Raw genomic sequence first — 19,636 nt, forward strand, 5'->3', positions numbered from 1 at the left:
CGCAGAAGACCCAAGAGATGGAGATCCGTGGAGTGAAGGCAAAAGCTGCCGAAAATGAGGACGAGATACAGGGCTTGGTGGTGAAGACAGAGACGCACGAGACACTGCATAAAAGGTGTATGGAGAGACTGGAAGCCCTGGAAAATAGCTCGAGGAGGAAGAACTTAAGAATTTTGGGTCTTCCCGAAGGGGCAGAGAGAGCCGACGTTGGGGCGTATGTGAGCACGATGCTCCATACCTTAATGGGAGCTGAGGCCCCAACGGGCCCCCTGGAAGTGGAGGGAGCGTATCGAGTCCTCGTGAGAAGACCAAAGGCAGGAGAAATACCTCGAGCAATAGTGGTGAGGTTCCACCGCTACAAGGACAGGGAGATGGTCCTGAGATGGGCGAAAAAGACACGGAGCAGCAGGTGGGAGAACGCGGTGATCCGCGTGTATCAGGATTGGAGTGCGGAGGTGGCGAGAAGGGGGGCGAGTTTCAATCGGGCCAAGGCGGTGCTCCACAAGAGGAAAGTGAAGTTCGAAATGTTGCAGCCGGCAAGACTGTGGGTTACATACCAGGGTAAACACCACTACTTCGAGATGGCAGAAGAGGCATGGACATTTATTGAAGAGGAGAAGTTGGACTAGATTGGAGAAAGAGTGTTTGAAATGAAGGAGTGAGGTGGTGGTAAGGGACTGTGAATCAGATGGGGGACAACTTTCTTTCCCCTCGAAGGGGGGGACACACAAAGAAATGTGGGCGCCGGTGGGGAAGGGGAAGGAGCGAGGGAGCTGCGCCATCAGGGGTGGGGCCGAGAGGGAAGCGCAGGCTTTGTTCCCACGCTATGGAAATTGTGGCGGGATAAGGGCGCCTCACATAATGGGAGGCTAAGGATAAACGGGGGAAGCCGAGGTCAGCCAGAGTTTGCTGACTTCCGGAAGCAATATGGGGGAGCAACTAAGCTAGAGAGTGATCTAGGGAGGGGGTGGGGGGGAGGGAGGGGGGTTTAACTGGGTTGCTGCTGCTAAGGGGAAGGGGGAGCTGTTACGGGATGGGATGGTCGGGACGGGAGGGCGCCGTCGGGGGGGATAAGCGGTTGCGTGGGAACCGGGTGAAGAGCTGGTCTAAAAAAGGGGATGGCTAGTCGACGGCGGGGAGGGGGGTAAAGAGCCCCCCAACCCGGTTGATCACTTGGAACGTGAGAGGGTTGAACGGGCCGATTAAGAGGGCAAGGGTACTTGCGCACCTAAAGAAGCTAAAGGCAGACGTGGTCATGCTTCAGGAGACGCACCTGAAACTGGCGGATCAGGTCAGATTAAGAAAAGGATGGGTGGGACAGGTATTCCACTCGGGCTTGGATGCGAAAAATAGAGGGGTGGCAATACTGGTGGGGAAACGGGTATTGTTTGAGGCGAAGACCATAGTGGCGGACAGTGGGGGTAGGTACGTGATGGTGAGTGGCAGATTGCAAGGTGAGGCGGTGGTGCTGGTGAATGTATATGCCCCGAACTGGGAAGACGTGAACTTTATGAAGCGTATGTTGGGGCGCATCCCGGATCTGGAGATGGGAAAGTTGGTAATGGGGGGGGGACTTCATCACGGTGCTGGACCCAGGGCTGGACTGGTCCAGATCTAGGACCGGGAGGAGGCCGGCAGTGGCCAAGGTGCTTAAGGGCTTTATGGAGCAGATGGGAGGAGTGGATCCCTGGAGATTTACTAAGCCAAGGAGTTAATAGTTTTCCTTCTTCTCCCATGTCCACAAAGTGTACTCCCGGATAGACTTCTTTGTCCTGGGAAGGGCGCTGATCCCGAAGGTGGCAGGAACGGAGTATTCGGCTATAGCCATTTCAGATCATGCCCCACATTGGGTAGATCTGGAAGTAGGAGAGGAAAAGGAACAGCGCCCATCTGGAGATTAGATATGGGACTGTTGGCGGACGATGGGGTATGTGTAAGGGTGAGGGGATGTATTGAAAGGTACCTAGAGATTAATGATGACGGCGAGGTCCAGGTGGGAGTGGTCTGGGAGGCGCTGAAGGCGGTGGTTAGAGGGGAGCTGATCGCCATAAGGGCCCATAAGGGGAAACAAGAGGGTAAAGAAAGGGAGAGATTGTTGAGGGAGATTTTGAGGGTGGATAGGCAATATGCGGAGGCTCCAGATGAAGGGCTATACGGGGAAAGATGGAGATTGCACACGGACTTTGACTTGTTGACCACCGGTAAGGGGGAGGCACAATGGAGGAAGGCACAGGGAGTGCAGTATGAATATGGAGAGAAGGCGAGCCGGCTGCTGGCCCAACAACTTAGGAAGAGGGGGGTGGCGAGAGAGATCGGAGGGGTTAGAGACGAGGACGGAAAGATGGAACGGGGAGCGGAGAGGGTGAACGGGGTGTTTAAGGTATTTTACGAGAGGCTATATAAGGCTCAACCCCCGGAAGGGAATGATGCGTTTCCTAGACCAGCTGGAGTTCCCGAAGGTTGAGGAACAGGAGATGACAGGACTGGGAGCGCAGATTGAGTTGGAGGAGGTGGTAAAAGGAATTGGGAACATGCAGGCAGGGAAGGCCCCAGGACCGGATGGGTTCCCGGTGGAGTTCTATAGGAAATATGTGGACCTGCTGGCCCCACTTCTGACGAGAACCTTTAATGAGGCTAGGGAAAGGGGGACACTACCCCCGACGATGTCGGAGGCGACGATATCGCTGATCCTGAAAAGAGACAAAGACCCGCTGCAGTGCGGGTCATACAGGCCTATCTCCCTCTTGACGTAGATGCCAAGCTTTTGGCCAAGGTGATGGCGACGAGGATAGAGGACTGTGTCCCTGGGGTGGTGCATGATGATCAAACGGGGTTTGTTAAAGGGAGGCAATTGAATGCTAATATACGGAGGCTGCTGGGGGTGGTGATGATGCCCCCACCGGAGGGGGAGGCGGAGATAGTGGTGGCGATGGATGCAGAGAAAGCATTTGATAGAGTGGAGTGGGACTACCTGTGGGAAGTACTGAGGAGATTTGGATTTGGAGAGGGGTTCATTAGATGGGTTCAGCTCCTGTACAGGGCCTCGGTGGCAAGTGTGATTACAAATAGGCAACAATCTGAACACTTCCAACTATATAGGGGTACAAGACAGGGATGTCCCCTGTCCCTGTTACTGTTTGCGTTGGCAATTGAGCCACTGGCCATAGCGCTGAGGGGCTCTAGGAAGTGGAGGGGGGTACTTAGAGGAGGAGAAGAGCATTGGGTGTCATTATACGCGGATGATTTGTTGTTGTATGTCGCGGACCCAGTGGAGGGGATGCCTGAGATAATGCAGACACTCAGGGAGTTTGGAGGATTTTCAGGATATAAATTGAATATGGGAAAGAGTGAACTGTTTGTGATGCACCCCGGGGAACAGGGCAGGGGAATGGACGATTTCCCGTTGAGGAGGGTAACAAGGGATTGCCGGTATTTAGGGATCCAGGTGGCCAGGAACTGGGGAACCTTGCATAAGCTTAACTTGGCACGACTGGTAGAGCAGCTGGAAGAGGACTTTAGGAGGTGGGACATGGCGCCCCTGTCATTGGCGGGCAGGGTGCAGGCGGTTAAAATGGTGGTCCTTCCGAGGTTTCTTTTTGTGTTCCAGTGCCTCCCTGTACTGATTACAAAGGCCTTTTTTAAGAAGGTGGACAAGAGTATTATGAGCTTTGTGTGGGCTGGAAAGACCCCAAGAGTAAAGAGGAGGTTCCTGCAGCACAGTAGGGACAGAGGGGGACTGGCACTGCCGAGTCTAAGTGATTATTATTGGGCCGCCAACGTGTCAATGATATGTAAGTGGATGAGGGAAGGGGAAGCAGCGGCGTGGAAAAGACTGGAGATGGCATCCTGTAGGGAAACTAGTCTAAAAGCACTGGCGACGGCGCCGTTACCGTTCTCCCCGGAAAAATACACCACAAACCCAGTAGTGGTGGCAACTCTGAAAATTTGGGGGCAGTGGAGACGACATAAGGGAGTGACGGGTGCCTCAGTGTGGTCCCCGATAAGGAACAACCATAGGTTCGTCCCGGGAAGGATAGATGGGGGATTTAAATCTTGGCAGCGAGCAGGAATTGCGAAATTGAAGGACTTGTTCTTAGACGGGACGTTCGCGAGTCTGGGAGCACTGACAGAAAAATATGGGTTGCCACCTGGGAATGCATTTCGCTATATGCAAGTGAGGGCATTTATGAGGCAACAGGTGAGGGAATTTCCGCAGCTCCCGGCGCAAGAGATCCAGGACAGAGTGATTTTGGGGGCATGGGTGGGTGATGGTAAGGTGTCAGATATAAAAAGGGAAATGAAAGTCGAGGGGGAGACGATGGTAGAGGAGCTGAAGGGAAAATGGGAGGAGGAGCTGGGGGAAGAGATTGAGGAGGGGCTGTGGGCAGATGCCCTAAGTAGAATAAACTCTTCGTCCTCGTGTGCCAGGCTCAGCCTGATACAATTCAAGGTTCTACACAGGGCGCATATGACTGGAGCAAGGCTGAGTAGATTTTTTGGAATGGAGGATAGGTGCGGGAGATGAGCGGGAAGCCCGGCGAACCACACCCACATGTTTTGGTCATGTCCGGTATTGCATGAATTCTGGGTGGGTGTGGCAAAAGTGATTTCAAAGGTGGTGGGGGTCTGGGTCGAACCAGGCTGGGGGTTGGCTATATTTGGGGTTGCAGATGAGCCGGGAGTGCAGGAGGCGAGAGAGGCCGATGTTTTGGCCTATGCGCCCCTAGTAGCCCGGCGAAGGATTCTACTTATGTGGAAAGAGGCTAAGCCCCCGGGGGTGGAGGCCTGGATCAATGACATGGCAGGGTTCACAAAATTGGAGCGGATAAAGTACGCACTAAGAGGTCCACCAGGCGGTGGCAACCGTTCCTCGACTATCTCGCAGAGCGATAAGGGAAAATAGGAAAGGTAGCAGCAGCAGCCGGGGGGGGGGGGGGGGGGGGGGGGGGGGGGGCTCATTTGGGTCCTCAGGGGTTTTATGTGTGTGTTTATGTATTAGTTATTTATATTAGATGTTACAAAGTTACTATTTTAGTTACTATTTCTGTTGTTTCTTATTTTGTTGTTGGCAGTTGCTGTTAGTTAGCATTTTTTTTTTTTAAACAATCAATGTATATATTATTACAAAGTTGTAAAATGGGAAAATTTTGTTTGATCGAAAAACTTCAATAAAATATATTTATTTAAAAAATTTTTTTTTAAATCAATTGTTACATCGGTCACTATTCCGATCCCAGACCAGACCCCAACAGTGTCTAGGATACTGGACCAAACCCCCAATATTTCAGTTTATTTGTCAGACTGTGCGGAAAGAATGTTTCCAGGAGTGATCACATGAAGAAATAGAGCTTGGTTATTTTTAAAATAAAGTTTTATTATGGCAACAATATTAAACATTTTAACATCACACCCAAAAACAACAGCTTACAATCACCCATTTAACCACAACTACTGAATCTCTCATTAAATAACAGGAAAAGAAAGATACAGCTCTCAATCTGTCTCACTGTGGGAGAATTGTGGACCGAGAATTCAACTCCTCCAAATCTTTCCCCAAAAACTGCTTTCTAAAGATTTTTAAAATGTCTTTCTGCCTTCCTCGGTTCCACCCAGCAATGACCCCATCTCCCCAAGCTGGAAAACAAATCACCTCTGTCGACTCCAAAGTACAGAAATTCCACAAGTACTTACCCAGTCAAACCACAGTCCAATAGCCCAGACTGAAAAACACATTATTTTGTCAATTTCACCTGGCTACTAAAAACACCCACGGCCTGCAAAACAGGATCCTTCTTTAAAATAAAAACAGGACCACTGCAGTGAATCACACTTTAACCCGATGCTTTTAACCCTTAAATTGCCCAATACATTTATGATCAAAATTTTCCTAAAATCTTCCAATTGTCACACCGCCCCTTTAAAAAAATGAACCAGCTATGTATGCAGATGGCTTTATTTTTCTAAAAACGTTTTAACTTTAAACATTTCTTATGATTACATGCAACTTATACTCTATAATAACATTTTACATTTTTCAACAGGCTAACCTACACATGAGTATAGTCCATTTTAGTCTTCTCACATGTCACAGTCATTAGCATAAATGTAACCGCTACTTCGAGCGAGAGAGATTTCAAAGATCAGGGTGGCCTCCCAAGATTACACAAGAAAAGCTTCATCAACAATTCAGTGATAAATGCGCAGAATGGTGGCACAGTGGTCAGCACTGCTGCCTCACGGCGCCGAGGTCCCAGGTTCGATCCTGGCCCTGGGTTACTGTCCATGTGGAGTTTGCACATTCTCCCCGTGTCTGCATGGGTCTCACCCCCCCAACCCAAAGATGTGCAAGATAGGTGGATTGGCCATGCTAAATTGCCCCTTAATTAGAAATAAATAATTGGATACTCTAAATTTTAAAAACACAATTCAGTGATATGTAGTTGCCTGGCTCTGACAGCAGAATTCTTCACTTGATGGTCAGACAGGTTGCTATCGATGCTGCAGCATTCATCATCTGTTCTTCACATTTATCAGCTGCTTTGTACTCTGTGTCTGTTGAGGATAGCCAAAAATAATGGGTAAGTGCTGGTGCATTTGGACAGTGCAAAACAACAGTCAGTGCATGCAAATGTTTGCTGAACATTCTGGCTACATTTGTACAAGCTCTTCAGCCTCCACCACAGACGATGCTCTCTATAAAACTGTGAGATAGCTCCAGTCCTGACCAGATACTAGTATAATCACCTCTTGTGTCACTACCAGTGTGGCATGGTAGCACAGTGGTTAGCACTGTTGCATCACAGCACCAGGGACCCAGGTTCGATTCCCGGCTTGGGTCACTGCCTGCGGATCTGCACATTCTCCCCATTGAACCAACTTGCTTGAACTAAAATTATCCGCTTCATCCACCACCTGCTCTTGTTTTTACCAACCATCTGATCAAACATGTTTTCTGACAACTGAACCTCAGCCTCCCTATTGGCACTCCTCAAATTATCTTCCTCCTGTCTTAACCAGTGGTTTTGTGATCTGATTACCACACAATTAGGAAACACTCCTGGATCTATTTCTTGCAACATCTCAGTTCCACTTTCCACTGGCTTTTCAACCATAGTAGGTTGCACTCCCACCTGTGATCCAGGTATATTATTATCTAGGATAAATCTTATCCTAAAAAGGTAATTTTTCTTTTACTCCTACACTTCACCACTTTTCACTGAACTCTCTCACCATCCCTTACATAGTGGCACACTACTGCTCTCACCACTAAATAATAATAATCGTTTATTGTCACAAGTAGGCTTCAATTAAGTTACTGTGAAAAGCCCCTAGTTGCCACATTCCGGCGCTTGTTCGGGGAGGCCGGTACAGGAATTGAACGCGCGCTGCTGGCATTGTTCTGCATTACAAGCCAGCTATTTAGCCCACTGTGCTAAACCAACCCCATATTCCACAAATTACCACATTTTCTGCCAAAACCCCTCCCAAACCAATTCTCACCATTAAAGATTGACTTGCTCAAATATATTCAGAACTACCTGGAAATCAACGACACAGGTGAGGTTTCGGCGGTGGTGCCTGGGAGGCAATGAAGGCGGTGGTTAGAGGGTAGCTGATCTCGATATGGGCCCACAGAAAGAGAGCAAGAGACGGACGGACTGATCAAGGAGATATTGCCGGTCGACAGGAGGTATGCGGAGAACTCAGAGGCAGGGCTTCTAAGGGAGCAACGGAGGCTACAGGCGGAGTTCGGCTTGTTAACTCCAGGGAAGGTGATGGAGCAGCTGAGGAATGTGAGGGGGCGATATATGTACATGGTGAGAAGGCCAGCAGAATGCTTGCACAGCAGCTTAGAAAGAGGGAGGCAGCCAGGAAGAGAGGGAAAGTAAATGATGGGGACGGGAAACTAGTTGGAGACTCAGCAGGGGTGAATAAGGCGTTCAAGGAGTATTACAGCAAGTTGTATGGGTCGGAACCCCCAGCTGGGTCGGAGGGGATGAGGCACTTTTTAGGGGGGGCTGAAGTTCCCGAAGGTGGACGGGGGGTTTGGAGAAGGGCTGGGGACCCCAATCGGGTTGGAGTAAATAGCCGAGGGACTGAAGGCCATGCAGTGGGGTAAAGCCCTGGGTCCGGACGGGTACCCAGTGGAGTTCTATAAAAAGTTCTCTGAGATATTGGGGTCACTGTTGATGAGGACATACAATGAGGCAAGGGAACCTGGGATGCTTCCCCCGACAATGTCACAGGCCACTATCTCATTGATCCTGAAGCGGGACAAGGACCCTGAGCTATGCGGAACCTATATGCCGATATCCTGACTAAATGTGGACGCCAAACTGCTGGCCAAAACCTTGTCCTCTAGGATTGAAGACTGCATTCCGGACGTGATTGTGGAGGACCAGACAGGATTTGTTTAGGGTAGGCAGTTGGCGGCCAACATAAGAAGGTTGTTAAATGTGATTATGATGCCCCCAGAAGGTAGGGACGTGAAGGTAGTGGTCGCAATGGATGCAGAGAAGGCATTTGATTGGGTGGAATGGGAATATCTGCGGGAGGTACTGGGGTGGTTTGGATTAGGACGGGGCTTTATTGACTGGGTCAGGCAGTTGTACCAGGCTCCTGTTGTGAGCGTACGGACGAACAGGTCAACATCGGACTATGTCAGGCTGCATCGAGGACGAGACAGGGATGCCCCCTCTCCCCACTCCTGTTAGCGTTGGCCATAGAGCCGCTGGCAATTGCGCTGAGAGCCTCAAGGGGCTGGTCCGGGGGGGGAGTGGAACACAGAGTCTCGCTATATGCAGACAACCTGCTCCTATATATTTTGGACCCACTAGAGGTGATGGAAGAAATTATGAGGATTCTGGGGGTATTTGGCCAGTTATTATGAACTGAATATGGGGAAAAATAAGATGTTTGTGATCCATGCAAAGGACAGGAGAGGTGATGGGGGAACTGCCGATTAGGGTGGTAGGGGGAAGCTTTCGATACCTAGGCATTCAGGTGGCGCGGGAATGGGAACGGCTACACAAGTTAAATTTGGCCTGATTAGTAGATCAAATGAAGGACGATTTCCGAAGGTGGGACGCGCTTCCGTTGTCACTAGCTGGAAGGGTGCAGACTATGAAAATGACGGTCCTCCCAAGGTTCCTGTTTGTGTTTCAGTGTCTCCCTATCTTTATTCCACGGTCCTTCTATAAACGGGTCAATAAGGTGATCACTGGCTTTGTGTGGGTGGGTAAAACCCCGACAGTAAAAAAGGGGATGCTTGAGCAGAGCCAGGGGAAGGGCGGGCCGGCGCTGCTGAACTTTAGTAATTATTATTGGGCGGCGAATATAGCCATGATCAGGAAGTGGGTGGTGGGGGGAGGGTCAGTATGGGAGCATGTGGAGGCGGCATCATGCAACGGCACCAGTTTGGGGGCATTGATAACGGCGCCTCTGCCATTCCCTCCAGCACAGTACTCCACTAGCCCATGGTGGTGGCAGCCCTGATGGTCTTGGGGCAATTGAGGAGGCATGTGGGAGTGGAGGGAGCATCGGTGTGGTCTCCAATCTGTAATAATCACCGGTTTGCCCTGGGAAGGTTAGATGGAGGGTTCCGGAGATGGCAGAGTGCAGGGATTGAGAGGATGGGAGATATGTTTATGGAGGGGAGCTTTTCTAGCCTGAGAAAGCTGGAGGAGAAATTTGGATTGGTGAGGGGAAATGAGTTTAGGTACCTCCAGGTACGGGACTTCGTGCGCAGGCAGGTCTCAACCTTCCCGTTCCTACCACCAAGGGGGATACAGGACAGGGTAGTTTCCAGAATGTGTATGGGAGAAGGGAGGGTTTCGGACATTAATAGAGAACTTATGGGGTCAGAGGAGACGCAGACTGAGGAGCTGAAACACAAATGGGAAGAGGAATTAGGAGGAGAGATAGAGGATGGTCTCTGGGTGGACGGGTTGAGTAGAGTCAATGCGTCCACAACATGTGCCAGGCTCAGCCTGATACAATTTAAGGTCATTCACCGGGCCCACATGACAGTGGCCTGTATGAGTAGGCTCTTTGTAGTAAAAGATAAGTGCGCAAGGTGTGCAGGAGGGTCAGCGAACCATGTCCATATGTTCTGGGCATGCCCGATGCTTAGGGGATTCTGGCAGGGGTTTGCGGATGTCATGTCCAAGGTGTTAAAAACAAGGGTGGCACCGAGTCCAGAGGTGGCGATTTTTGGAATGTCGGAAGACCCGGGAATCCAGAGGAGAAAGAGGCAAACGTTCTAGCCTTTGCTTCCCTGGTAGCCCAGAGACGGATACTATTAGCCTGGAGGGGCCCAAAGCCCCCGAAGACGGTGACCTGGCTAACTGACATGGCTAGCTTTCTCTGTTTGGAGAAAATCAAGTTTGCCTTGAGAGGGTCAATGTTAGGGTTCGCCCGGAGGTGGCAGCCATTCGTCGACTTCTTTGGGGAAAATTAACCATCAGCAGAAGGGGGGCGGGGGGGGGGGATTGGGGGTTCGCTTAGTTTAGATTAGGAGGTTAGTAAAGGTGGTCCCTGTAAGGGTGGAAGACGGCTTTTGCACTATGTTTATATTTACATGTACATTGTTTATTTTGTTGTCGTTGTAATACCATAAATACCTCAATAAAATGCTTATTAAAAAAAAGATTGACTTGTTCCTGTATCCCTCAAGATCTGAATCTCTTCACCTACTCCACCTTGTACACAAAAGTAAACCTCACCCTCACAAATATCCTTAAAAAGTTCTGTTACCTGCTTATCCACCAACCTCTCAATAGGCTCTACACTCTGTTGCACCTTTCCACTGGGACAATGTTTTTTCCTCCCACTTTAATAAAACCCACTGGCTTATCCTGCTTGATCGAGTCTGTTTTCCCTCTACTTTTCTTAAGCCACAAACTGTGACTTTACATGTCCAACATGTGCCAAACTCATAACAATCTTAAGGGATACAGGGGCTATGCAAACTATCTTACTGGAGAAGGATTTGTTTCTTCTTTCAGAGACTCAATGAAAGCTGAGGAATTAGTGAATGGGAAAAGTGGAGATTGTATTCCAGTCCCATTGTATAAAGTACAATTGGAGTGTGATCTAGTGTCAGGTCCAGTAGTTGTTGGGCTGGCTGAGAAATTCCCAGTGGACGGAATAGATTTACTTTTGAGGAATGATTTGGCAGGAGTGACGGTTGTAGATTCATCCATGATAACAGAGGGTCTGAGAGAATTACTGCAGTTATCACATGAAATCCCAACAGTAGGGCATATGGGAATTAAGAAACTCATTGGGCATTAAATTACTCAAAGAAAAATGTTGAAAGATGTTAATCACAGATCAAATAGTGAACCAGATTCTCAGAATTCTAAGACTGAAGGTGACCATAGGAAAGAGGAGTTTGAATTTAATAGTAGTGACAGTGATGAAGAGACAGACGAGAGTACCAAATTCAATTTTGCTTCTGATTATGAAGTGATGATGAACAGCTATTACCAAATAGACCTGTCACTAACTGATCTTGTGCCAATGACGAGTAATTCTCCCAGAGCTCGGAATGAAGGCAGAAAATTGGAGGAAGAAAGTGAATTGGACTTTTCTAAAAGTGATTTGTTAAAGTCCCTTGTAGTAAATCCATTGCCATCCCCTTCAGGGGAAATATTTCCCACAGCATGCCTCCTTTGAAGCAAAGTATACTTGATAGCACAGCATCAGTTAGTCAGGACGAGGACAGTAAGGACCGTGAAGTGGCACTAAGCTGGTTCACCCACATCCTTTTAAAGATCCACAGTGCCTCTTAAAGGGAGCAAATGGCAAAGGAGATTAAATAATCAGTCATCAATATCTTTTAAAACTAAGAGGAAGATGAATGGAGACCTATGTCGTGATTCTGTCACCACATCTGGTAACAAAAACCAGAAAATGCATGGGTCCAACAATGTGTTATCCTCTGATTCTGAAGGTCTGTATTGCTAAATCGGGATAAGAGTTGTGATTACGAAAACTCCAAAGAGGAGGTAGAAGCTGTAAAACAAAGAATGGTTCTTATTTCTGAAAGTAACCATGCGCAAGAAAAGAGAGGATGTAAAGCTGGAGGGGTTGGAGAGTGTTTATGGATTACAAATGAACCAAATATTTCCCTCAGCATTGACAACAGTGCTTTTTGTTTGACTGTAGCAAATCTTTGAAATATGGATAAACATCCATTGGACAATCAGAAAAGACTGATTACATTACACGTGCTTTCAGAACACAGCTCCTTCATCAGGTGATGAAGGAGCTGTGCTCCGAAAGCTAATGATTCGAAACAAACCTGTTGGAGTTTAACCTAGTGTTGTAAGACTTCTTACTGAGCCCACTCCAGTCGAATGTTGGCATTTCCACATCTTTACATTGCACGACACCCAGAAAGGGGCAGATATAACAAAGATGCTGAAAGGGTATGAATAGAATTGAATGGAAACACCAAGCGGCATTCGGTTAACAAATCATGAAGTAAACATCAGAAATTCTGAACTAATAAAGCAACATCCTCCTCAGTTAGAAACTGAAATAAAAAGCACGTTTGATATGTAACGGAAACAATTAAAAATGCAATGATCCACAGAACGCCAAGTAGAGTTTGACAGATTGACATCCATGTTGGTGGGCGAACCATTGCTGGCCATCCCAGACATTTCCAGACCATTTAAAATGGCCACAAATGCCAGTGACCTGGGAGATGGGGCAGTGCTACTACAGGACAACAATGAAGGAATAAAGAGGCTAGGGAGGTATTTTTAGAAACAAATTCAGTCTGTGCCAAAGAAAGTATTCCATCATTGAGCCTTGGCCTTGCGACGAGCCCTTTAGCACTTCGTAGTACATGTCCAACATGACAATCAGCAAAGCATTGTTACACAGACCATAATCTATTTGCATTTGTAGAGACGTTTAAAACCTGGAACGCAAGATTATTCCATTGGAGTTTATTATTACAACAGTTCAATGTTACAATTGTACATATTCCTGGAAAGGATAATGTGATTGCAGATGCTTGTCATGGGTTTAAGGGCTGACTAGTTACCAATATAAAGACTGGGTAGGTAACTTGTATAATGGGGATGGATTGAACGTTTGTGATTTATGTCTTGCATATCTCATAATGAAACGTGCATTTGATTGATTTGGCCAGTTGCCAATGAATTGGCCCAAAGATCTGTGATCTGTCCAGTAACAGGTGGTGATTGGATATTATTCCACTAGAACGCTTTTCCGAGTCCCAAGATATCAGTTTGGTATCAGTTTTGACTCTGGCAGCACGCTGATACATCTAACTATCTCCAAAAAGGTCCAGCTAACTCTCCCCAGAAGGCCAATGTGAGGGCTGGTTCTCTCTCCAGAGAGCCTGGTGGGTGCTGTACTTCTGAGACTACAGGGACCGAAAGACAAACTACAAACTGAAAGCAAAGTTTGACGTGAACTAAGGTGTCTCTCCAGAAAAGGTTTGACTCCTGCATTTTTAATGTAGAGAGTACCTGAATGAATGAATCTCCAAAGAAGATCATTACAGACTGCAAACCAAAGACTTTAATCTGCAAGCTTGTTGTGAAGAAAGACTCTTTCCTCCAATTTTGAATTTTTTTGCCCCTTTCCACCCCTTTGCGGTTGTCTGTCTTGTGTGTGTGTGTGTGTGTGTGTGTGTATGAGAGAGAGAGGGTGGGGCAGGTTGATGTGGGTATTAGGTATTAACTTGTAGTTAACCAGTTGCATTTACTGCATATTTCATGGTAGTTCTCGTTATAAATAAAAAGTAATAATGTTTACATTTTCTAAGTAATCTGCTGTAACCTCCTTAATAATGGATTCTCGCACTTTCCCTGTCACACATGTTAGGCTAACTGGCCTATAGTTTCCTGCTTTCTGCCTCCCTCCTTTCTGGAATAGAGGTGTTACATTCTCTATTTTCCAATCCACTGGGACCTTTCCAGAATCTAAGGAATTTTGTGGGATTATAACCAATACATCTACTCTCTTTGCCACCACTTTTTTTAAAGCCCAAGAATGCAGGTCACCCAGTCCTGGGGACTTGTCAGCCTTTAGGTTCAATAGTTTTCTTGGCATCTTTTCTCTGGTGATTGTTCTGTGTTCCTCCCTCCCTATTACCTCTCGATTTTCAATTATCTTTGTGAATTGTTCTCGGTCTGGTACCGTGACGATAGACTCAAAATACCTGTTTCAAGCCTCCATCATTTCTTTGTTTTCCATGATCAATTTCCCAGGCTCACTCTCCAGAGGACCAACCTGGATTTAGTCACTCTTTTCCTCTTCAAATACTTGCAGAAACCTTTACTATCTACTTTTGTAGTCCGAGAATGTTTACCCTCATACTCTAATTTCTGCCTGTTTCTTATCTTTTACTCATTCTTTGCTGATTCTAAAATCTGCCCAACTTTTGAATGAACACTAACCTTTGTAGATTTTGATGGTGTTTCTTTCAATTTAATACATTCCTTGACTTCCTTATTTAACCATGGATGATGCATTCTTCTCAAACAGCCTTTCTTTCTCTCTGGCATAAATGTTTGCTGAGAGTTATTCAAAGTCACCCACTTCCATACTGATGTCCCAATTTTCAACCTAGTTTCCTAAGTTCACTTTCGCCAGCTCTCCCTTCATACCCTTCAGAGTTCTCTTTATTTAGTTTTTAACTTAGACCAGCACTTTAAAAAAAAATTTAGAGTACCCCATTCTTTTTTTTCCAATTAAAAGGCAATTTAACGTGGCCAATCCACCTACACTGCACACCTTTGGGTTGTGGGGGTGAGACCCACACAGACATGGGGAGAATGTGTAAACACCACATGGACAGTGATCCGGGGCCGGGATCGAACTCAGGTCCTCAGCGCCATGAGGCAGCTATGCTAACCACTGCTCCACTGTGCCGCCCTTAGACCAGCACTTCTCACCTTCAAACTGAAAGTGGAATTTTATTATATTATGATCAATGTGACTTAGAGGCTCCATCACGATGAGATTATTGACTAATCCTGTCTTGTTGCACATTACCAGATCGAGGATAGTCTGCTCCCTGGTTGGCTCTAAAATGTATGGCTCCAAGAAATTGTTCCAAAAAGACTCTGAACCCATTTTTAAGGATATTTTTGCGAATCTGATTCTCCCAATCGACATTAAAATTATCGGGGACCTTGATGATTGTTCCTCCGTTGGTGTGTGTCCTTGTGTCTCTTCAGGTTCAATGCTCAGTTGAAGTTTCAACCACAAACAGAACACCAGGAAAGGTTTCTCCTCAATGTGAATGTTGTGATAATATTTCAGGCTTTGCACAGTCAGTGCAGTGGAACTCTCACTTGGGTGAGTCCTTGTGCCTTTCCAGTGAAAGTAATAGTTAAATTATTTGAAAGCTGACAGATCATAATTTCTCCTTCTAGATTTAATGGTTCATGATATTCAGATCCTGATGAATTAAGTGAATCTGTCAGATGACAACGAGGTGCCTGGCTTGCAATTTCTGTCTTCAAATCCACCCATCTGATGAATGAGTTTGCAAACGTCATCACTGTCAGTACAGGATAGAAATTAAGAAATAATCCTCCCACCAGAATTACTCCTGCTGCTTATCCACAATTCTCCTCCCCTGAAGGTGCTGACTCTCGGGTTCAGTTTCACATTCACTTATTGCCCTCCCCAATATGTCACACATGTATCTAAATCTTTACACCTAGAGTTAACAAACTGTTTTGCTAAGGGGGGCTCGCAATCAAATCCAGTGACTACCCACGTGTACGTTGTATCAGTGTGGGGTCACTGCCCTCCCACCGCTACTTGTCACCCAGGAGTTTGGAGACTGGGCTTTGGATGAGTAATGACGGCCGCATCTCCCACAATCCCCAGCGTTGATGAAACCGCTCTATCCACCGCGCCCGCGACCCAGGCCTATGCATGTTCAAGAGTGCAGAGTCGAGCCCACCCCCCTGAACGTCCTGTTACGATATTAACCAATAGCAAAAGTTGGTGGACCGGAAGGACTCTGATCCTCCAGCTAATCAGAAGGCGGACTTTGAGTGAATGAAGATTGAGCTCCCCACAGACTGAAACCTCCTCCTGTCCCCAACATCTGTGAGTAAAACACTTTATTTTCTCCCCCTTTCCATTTCTTTTCTCATTCTCACCTTCAATTGGCGACTCGGAGCAACTGAAGGGAAAGAAAGTGAATCCAGGGAGGGAGCAGATTCTGGAAAGGTTGACCCAGCTCTCTCTCTCTCTCTTAAAGACATTTGCTCCCTCAGTTTGACACATTTATTTAGGGCAGCACGGTAGCATTGTGGATAACACAATTGCTTCACAGCTCCAGGGTCCCAGGTTCGATTCTGGCTTGGGTCACTGTCTGTGCGGAGTCTGCACATCCTCCCCGTGTGTGCGTGGGTTTCCTCCGGGTGCTCCGGTTTCCTCCCACAGTCCAAAGATGTGCAGGTTAGGTGGATTGGCCATGATAAATTGCCCTTAGTGTCCAAAATTGACCTTAGTGTTGGGTGGGGTTACTGGGTTATGGAGATAGGGTGGAGGTGTTGACCTTGGGTAGGGTGCTCTTTCCAAGAGCCGGTGCAGACTCGCCTGGCCGAATGGCCTCCTTCTGCACTGTAAATTCTATGATACAAATTCTATGATGATTACGACACTTGGATTCCATTCAGTAGCCCAATCCATGCCGACTTTGTAGAGAAATCCAATCAGTCACATTCCCCCCTCGATATCCCCGTTACTCTGCAAGTTTATTTCCTCACTTTTATTTTGAAATGATGATCGTCTGTGCTTCCTCCACCCTCATAGGCAGCGAGTTGCAGATCTCTCACATCTCACTGTTGAAATAACTATCTCCCTCACAGCCCCATCAGTCTCCAGTCCTGTAATCAAGTCCTGTATATTACACACATTTTTAGTGCGGTATTATTGAGTATTTACTGGGAAAAGCAGAGCGAGAATGGAGGGAGAATGTGTGCGATGGAGATTCACAGCTTTTGGGGAACAAGAGAGGAAAGAATGTTCCATAGCAACTAGAATTGTCTGTTCTGAATTTCTATCCTGCACTGACAGTGATGTATTTTGTAAATTGTTTTTACAGTATATTAGAAGAGGACGAATTCCAGTCAGATATCTCAGACATCACAACACGATCTGACAGAGTCACTCGACTCTTTGGGGCTGAATATTATCAGACTTTGAATCCAGAAGAAGAAAAGTTTGTCTCATCTGTTGGCTTCAAATGATTTTCAGCAACTTTGCAATCTGAAAAGTACCAAGACACACATACCTGAGTGAGAGTGTCCCAGTGCAGATATTGAATGAGCTTTAACCAGCTACACAGCCCAAAGAAACATCGCTCCATTCAGAGAGGGGAAAGTCCATACACGTGTTCGCTGTGAAGACAAGGTTTCAACTGATCATCGGACCTGGAGAGAGACACATACTGCATGGAGCAACCATGGAAATGTGGGGACTGTGGCAAGAGATTCAAATACCCGTCACAACTGGAGGCTCATTACCGCAGTCACACTGGGGAGAGACCGTTCATCTGCCCTGAGTGTGGAAGCGGTTTGAGTCATTTATCCACGTTGCAATCCCACCAGCGAATTCACACCGGGGAGAGGCCTTCACTTGCCTTGAGCGTGGGAAAGGATTCAGTAATTCATCAGACCTGTATAAACACCAGCGGGTTCACACTGGGGAGAGACCATTCACCTGCTCCGAGTGTGGGAAGGGATTTAGTAATTCATCAGACCTGTATAAACACCAGCGGGTTCACGCTGGGGAGAGACCATTCACTTGCTCTCAGTGTGTAAAGAGATTCAGTAATTCATCAGACCTGTATAAACACCAGCGGGTTCACACTGGGGAGAGACCATTCACTTGCTCTCAGTGTGTAAAGAGATTCAGTAATTCATCAGACCTGTATAAACACCAGTGGGTTCACACTGGGGAGAGACCATTCACTTGCTCTCAGTGTGTAAAGAGATTCAGTAATTCATCAGACCTGTATAAACATGAGCGAATTCACACTGGGGAAAGGCCATTCACTTGCTCGGGATGTGGGAAGGGATTCAGTGATTCATCTAAACTGCTGCGACACAAGCGAGTTCACACTGGAGATAGGCCGTTCACCTGCTCCGTGTGTGGTAAGGGATTCGGTGCTTTACCGACTCTACTGACACACCAGCGAGTACACACTGGGGAGAGGCCTTTCACCTGTTCTGAGTGTGAGAAGGCTTTCACTCATTCATGCAGCCTGCAGGAACACAGGCGAGTTCACACTGGGGAGAGGCTGTTCTCCTGTTCTGAGTGTGGGAAAGGATTCACTCGGTCTGCACACGTGCTGAGACACCAGTGTGTTCACACCGGGGAGAGACCATTCACCTGCTCTGAGTGTGGAAAGGGATTCACTCCGTTACCGCATCTGCAGACACATCAGCGTGTTCAGGGAGGTGGGATGGAAGTTTTCGGAAATGGGAAGAGAAGGGGATCAAGACGCTAAAAGATTTGTTTCTTAGAGGTCGGTTTGCAGGATTGAGGGAGCTGGAAGCTAAGTATGGGCTGGAGCAGGGAGAAATGTTTAGATACATGCAGGTTCGAGATTTTGCCAGGAAGGAGATACAGAGCTTCCCGGAGGAACCGGCCTCCACATTGCTGGAGGAGGTGCTGACGATCAGGGTACTGGAGAAGGGGGTAATGTCAGCGGTGTACGGAGATATTTTGGAAGAGGCTAAGGCACCACTGGAAGGGATCAAAGCAAAGTGGGAGGAAGAGTTGGGAGAGGTTATAGAGGGGTTCTGGTGTGACGTGCTCCGGAGAGTAAATGCCTCTACCTCATGTGCGAGGTTGGGGCTGATACAGCTGAAGGTGGTATACAGAGCACACCTCACGAGGGTGAGGGTGAGCCGATTTTTTGAAGGAGTAGAGGATGTGTGTGAGCGTTGCGGGAGGGGGTGGGGGGGAAGGGGGGGGGGCACGAATCACGTTCATATGTTTTGTTCCTGTCCAAAGCTAGAGGAGTACTGGAAGGAGGTTTTTAGGGTAATTTCTAAAGTGGTGCACGTGAAACTGGATCCGGATCTCCGGGAGGCCATATTCGGGGTGTCAAATCAGCCAGGGTTGGAAACGGGGGCAGAAGAAGATATTGTAGCCTTCGTCTCGTTGATCGCCTGAAGGCGGATCCTGCTGGGAGCAGCTTCTCCACCCTGTGCCCTGGCGTGGCGGGGGGGACCTGTTGGAATACTTGACCCGTGAGAAGGTTAAGTTTGAACTGAGGGGAAGGATGGAGGGGTTCTACAAGTCATGGGCATTATTCATTAAGCACTTTCAAGAACTGGATAACATCGAACATTAGTTGGGGGGAATGGGGGTGGGGGGGGGTGGGGGGAGGGGGGCTGCTTGTATTAAGGGTGACTATGGGTAATCCCAGATTCCTTTTTGTCATTTGTTTATGTAAACATGCGGGCTGATGTTTGGGGGTTGGTGGGGGGATGGGATTGTTGTTATTGTTATGGGGATTAACATATTTGTTGCTGATTATTGTTTATTGTTGGTGGGTGTAAATTTGGCAGAAAATGTGAAAAAGGAGAATAAAAATATTAAACAAAAAACAAAC

At 47.4% G+C, this 19,636-nt stretch overlaps 1 protein-coding gene across 1 annotated transcript in view; it reads left to right on the forward strand.

Annotated features, from left to right (window-relative positions):
- Window positions 1–19,636, forward strand: part of LOC140417949 (uncharacterized) — a 226,069-nt gene that overhangs the window by 144,021 nt on the left and 62,412 nt on the right. Inside the window, exon 5 of the mRNA XM_072501382.1 lies at window positions 17,677–18,179. Coding sequence (XP_072357483.1) covers window positions 17,677–18,179 — 503 coding nt within the window. The remainder of the gene's footprint in view (window positions 1–17,676; window positions 18,180–19,636) is intronic.

The sequence above is a fragment of the Scyliorhinus torazame genome, chromosome 5 (genome assembly GCF_047496885.1).
Source record: "Scyliorhinus torazame isolate Kashiwa2021f chromosome 5, sScyTor2.1, whole genome shotgun sequence".
Lineage (NCBI taxonomy): Eukaryota > Metazoa > Chordata > Chondrichthyes > Carcharhiniformes > Scyliorhinidae > Scyliorhinus > Scyliorhinus torazame.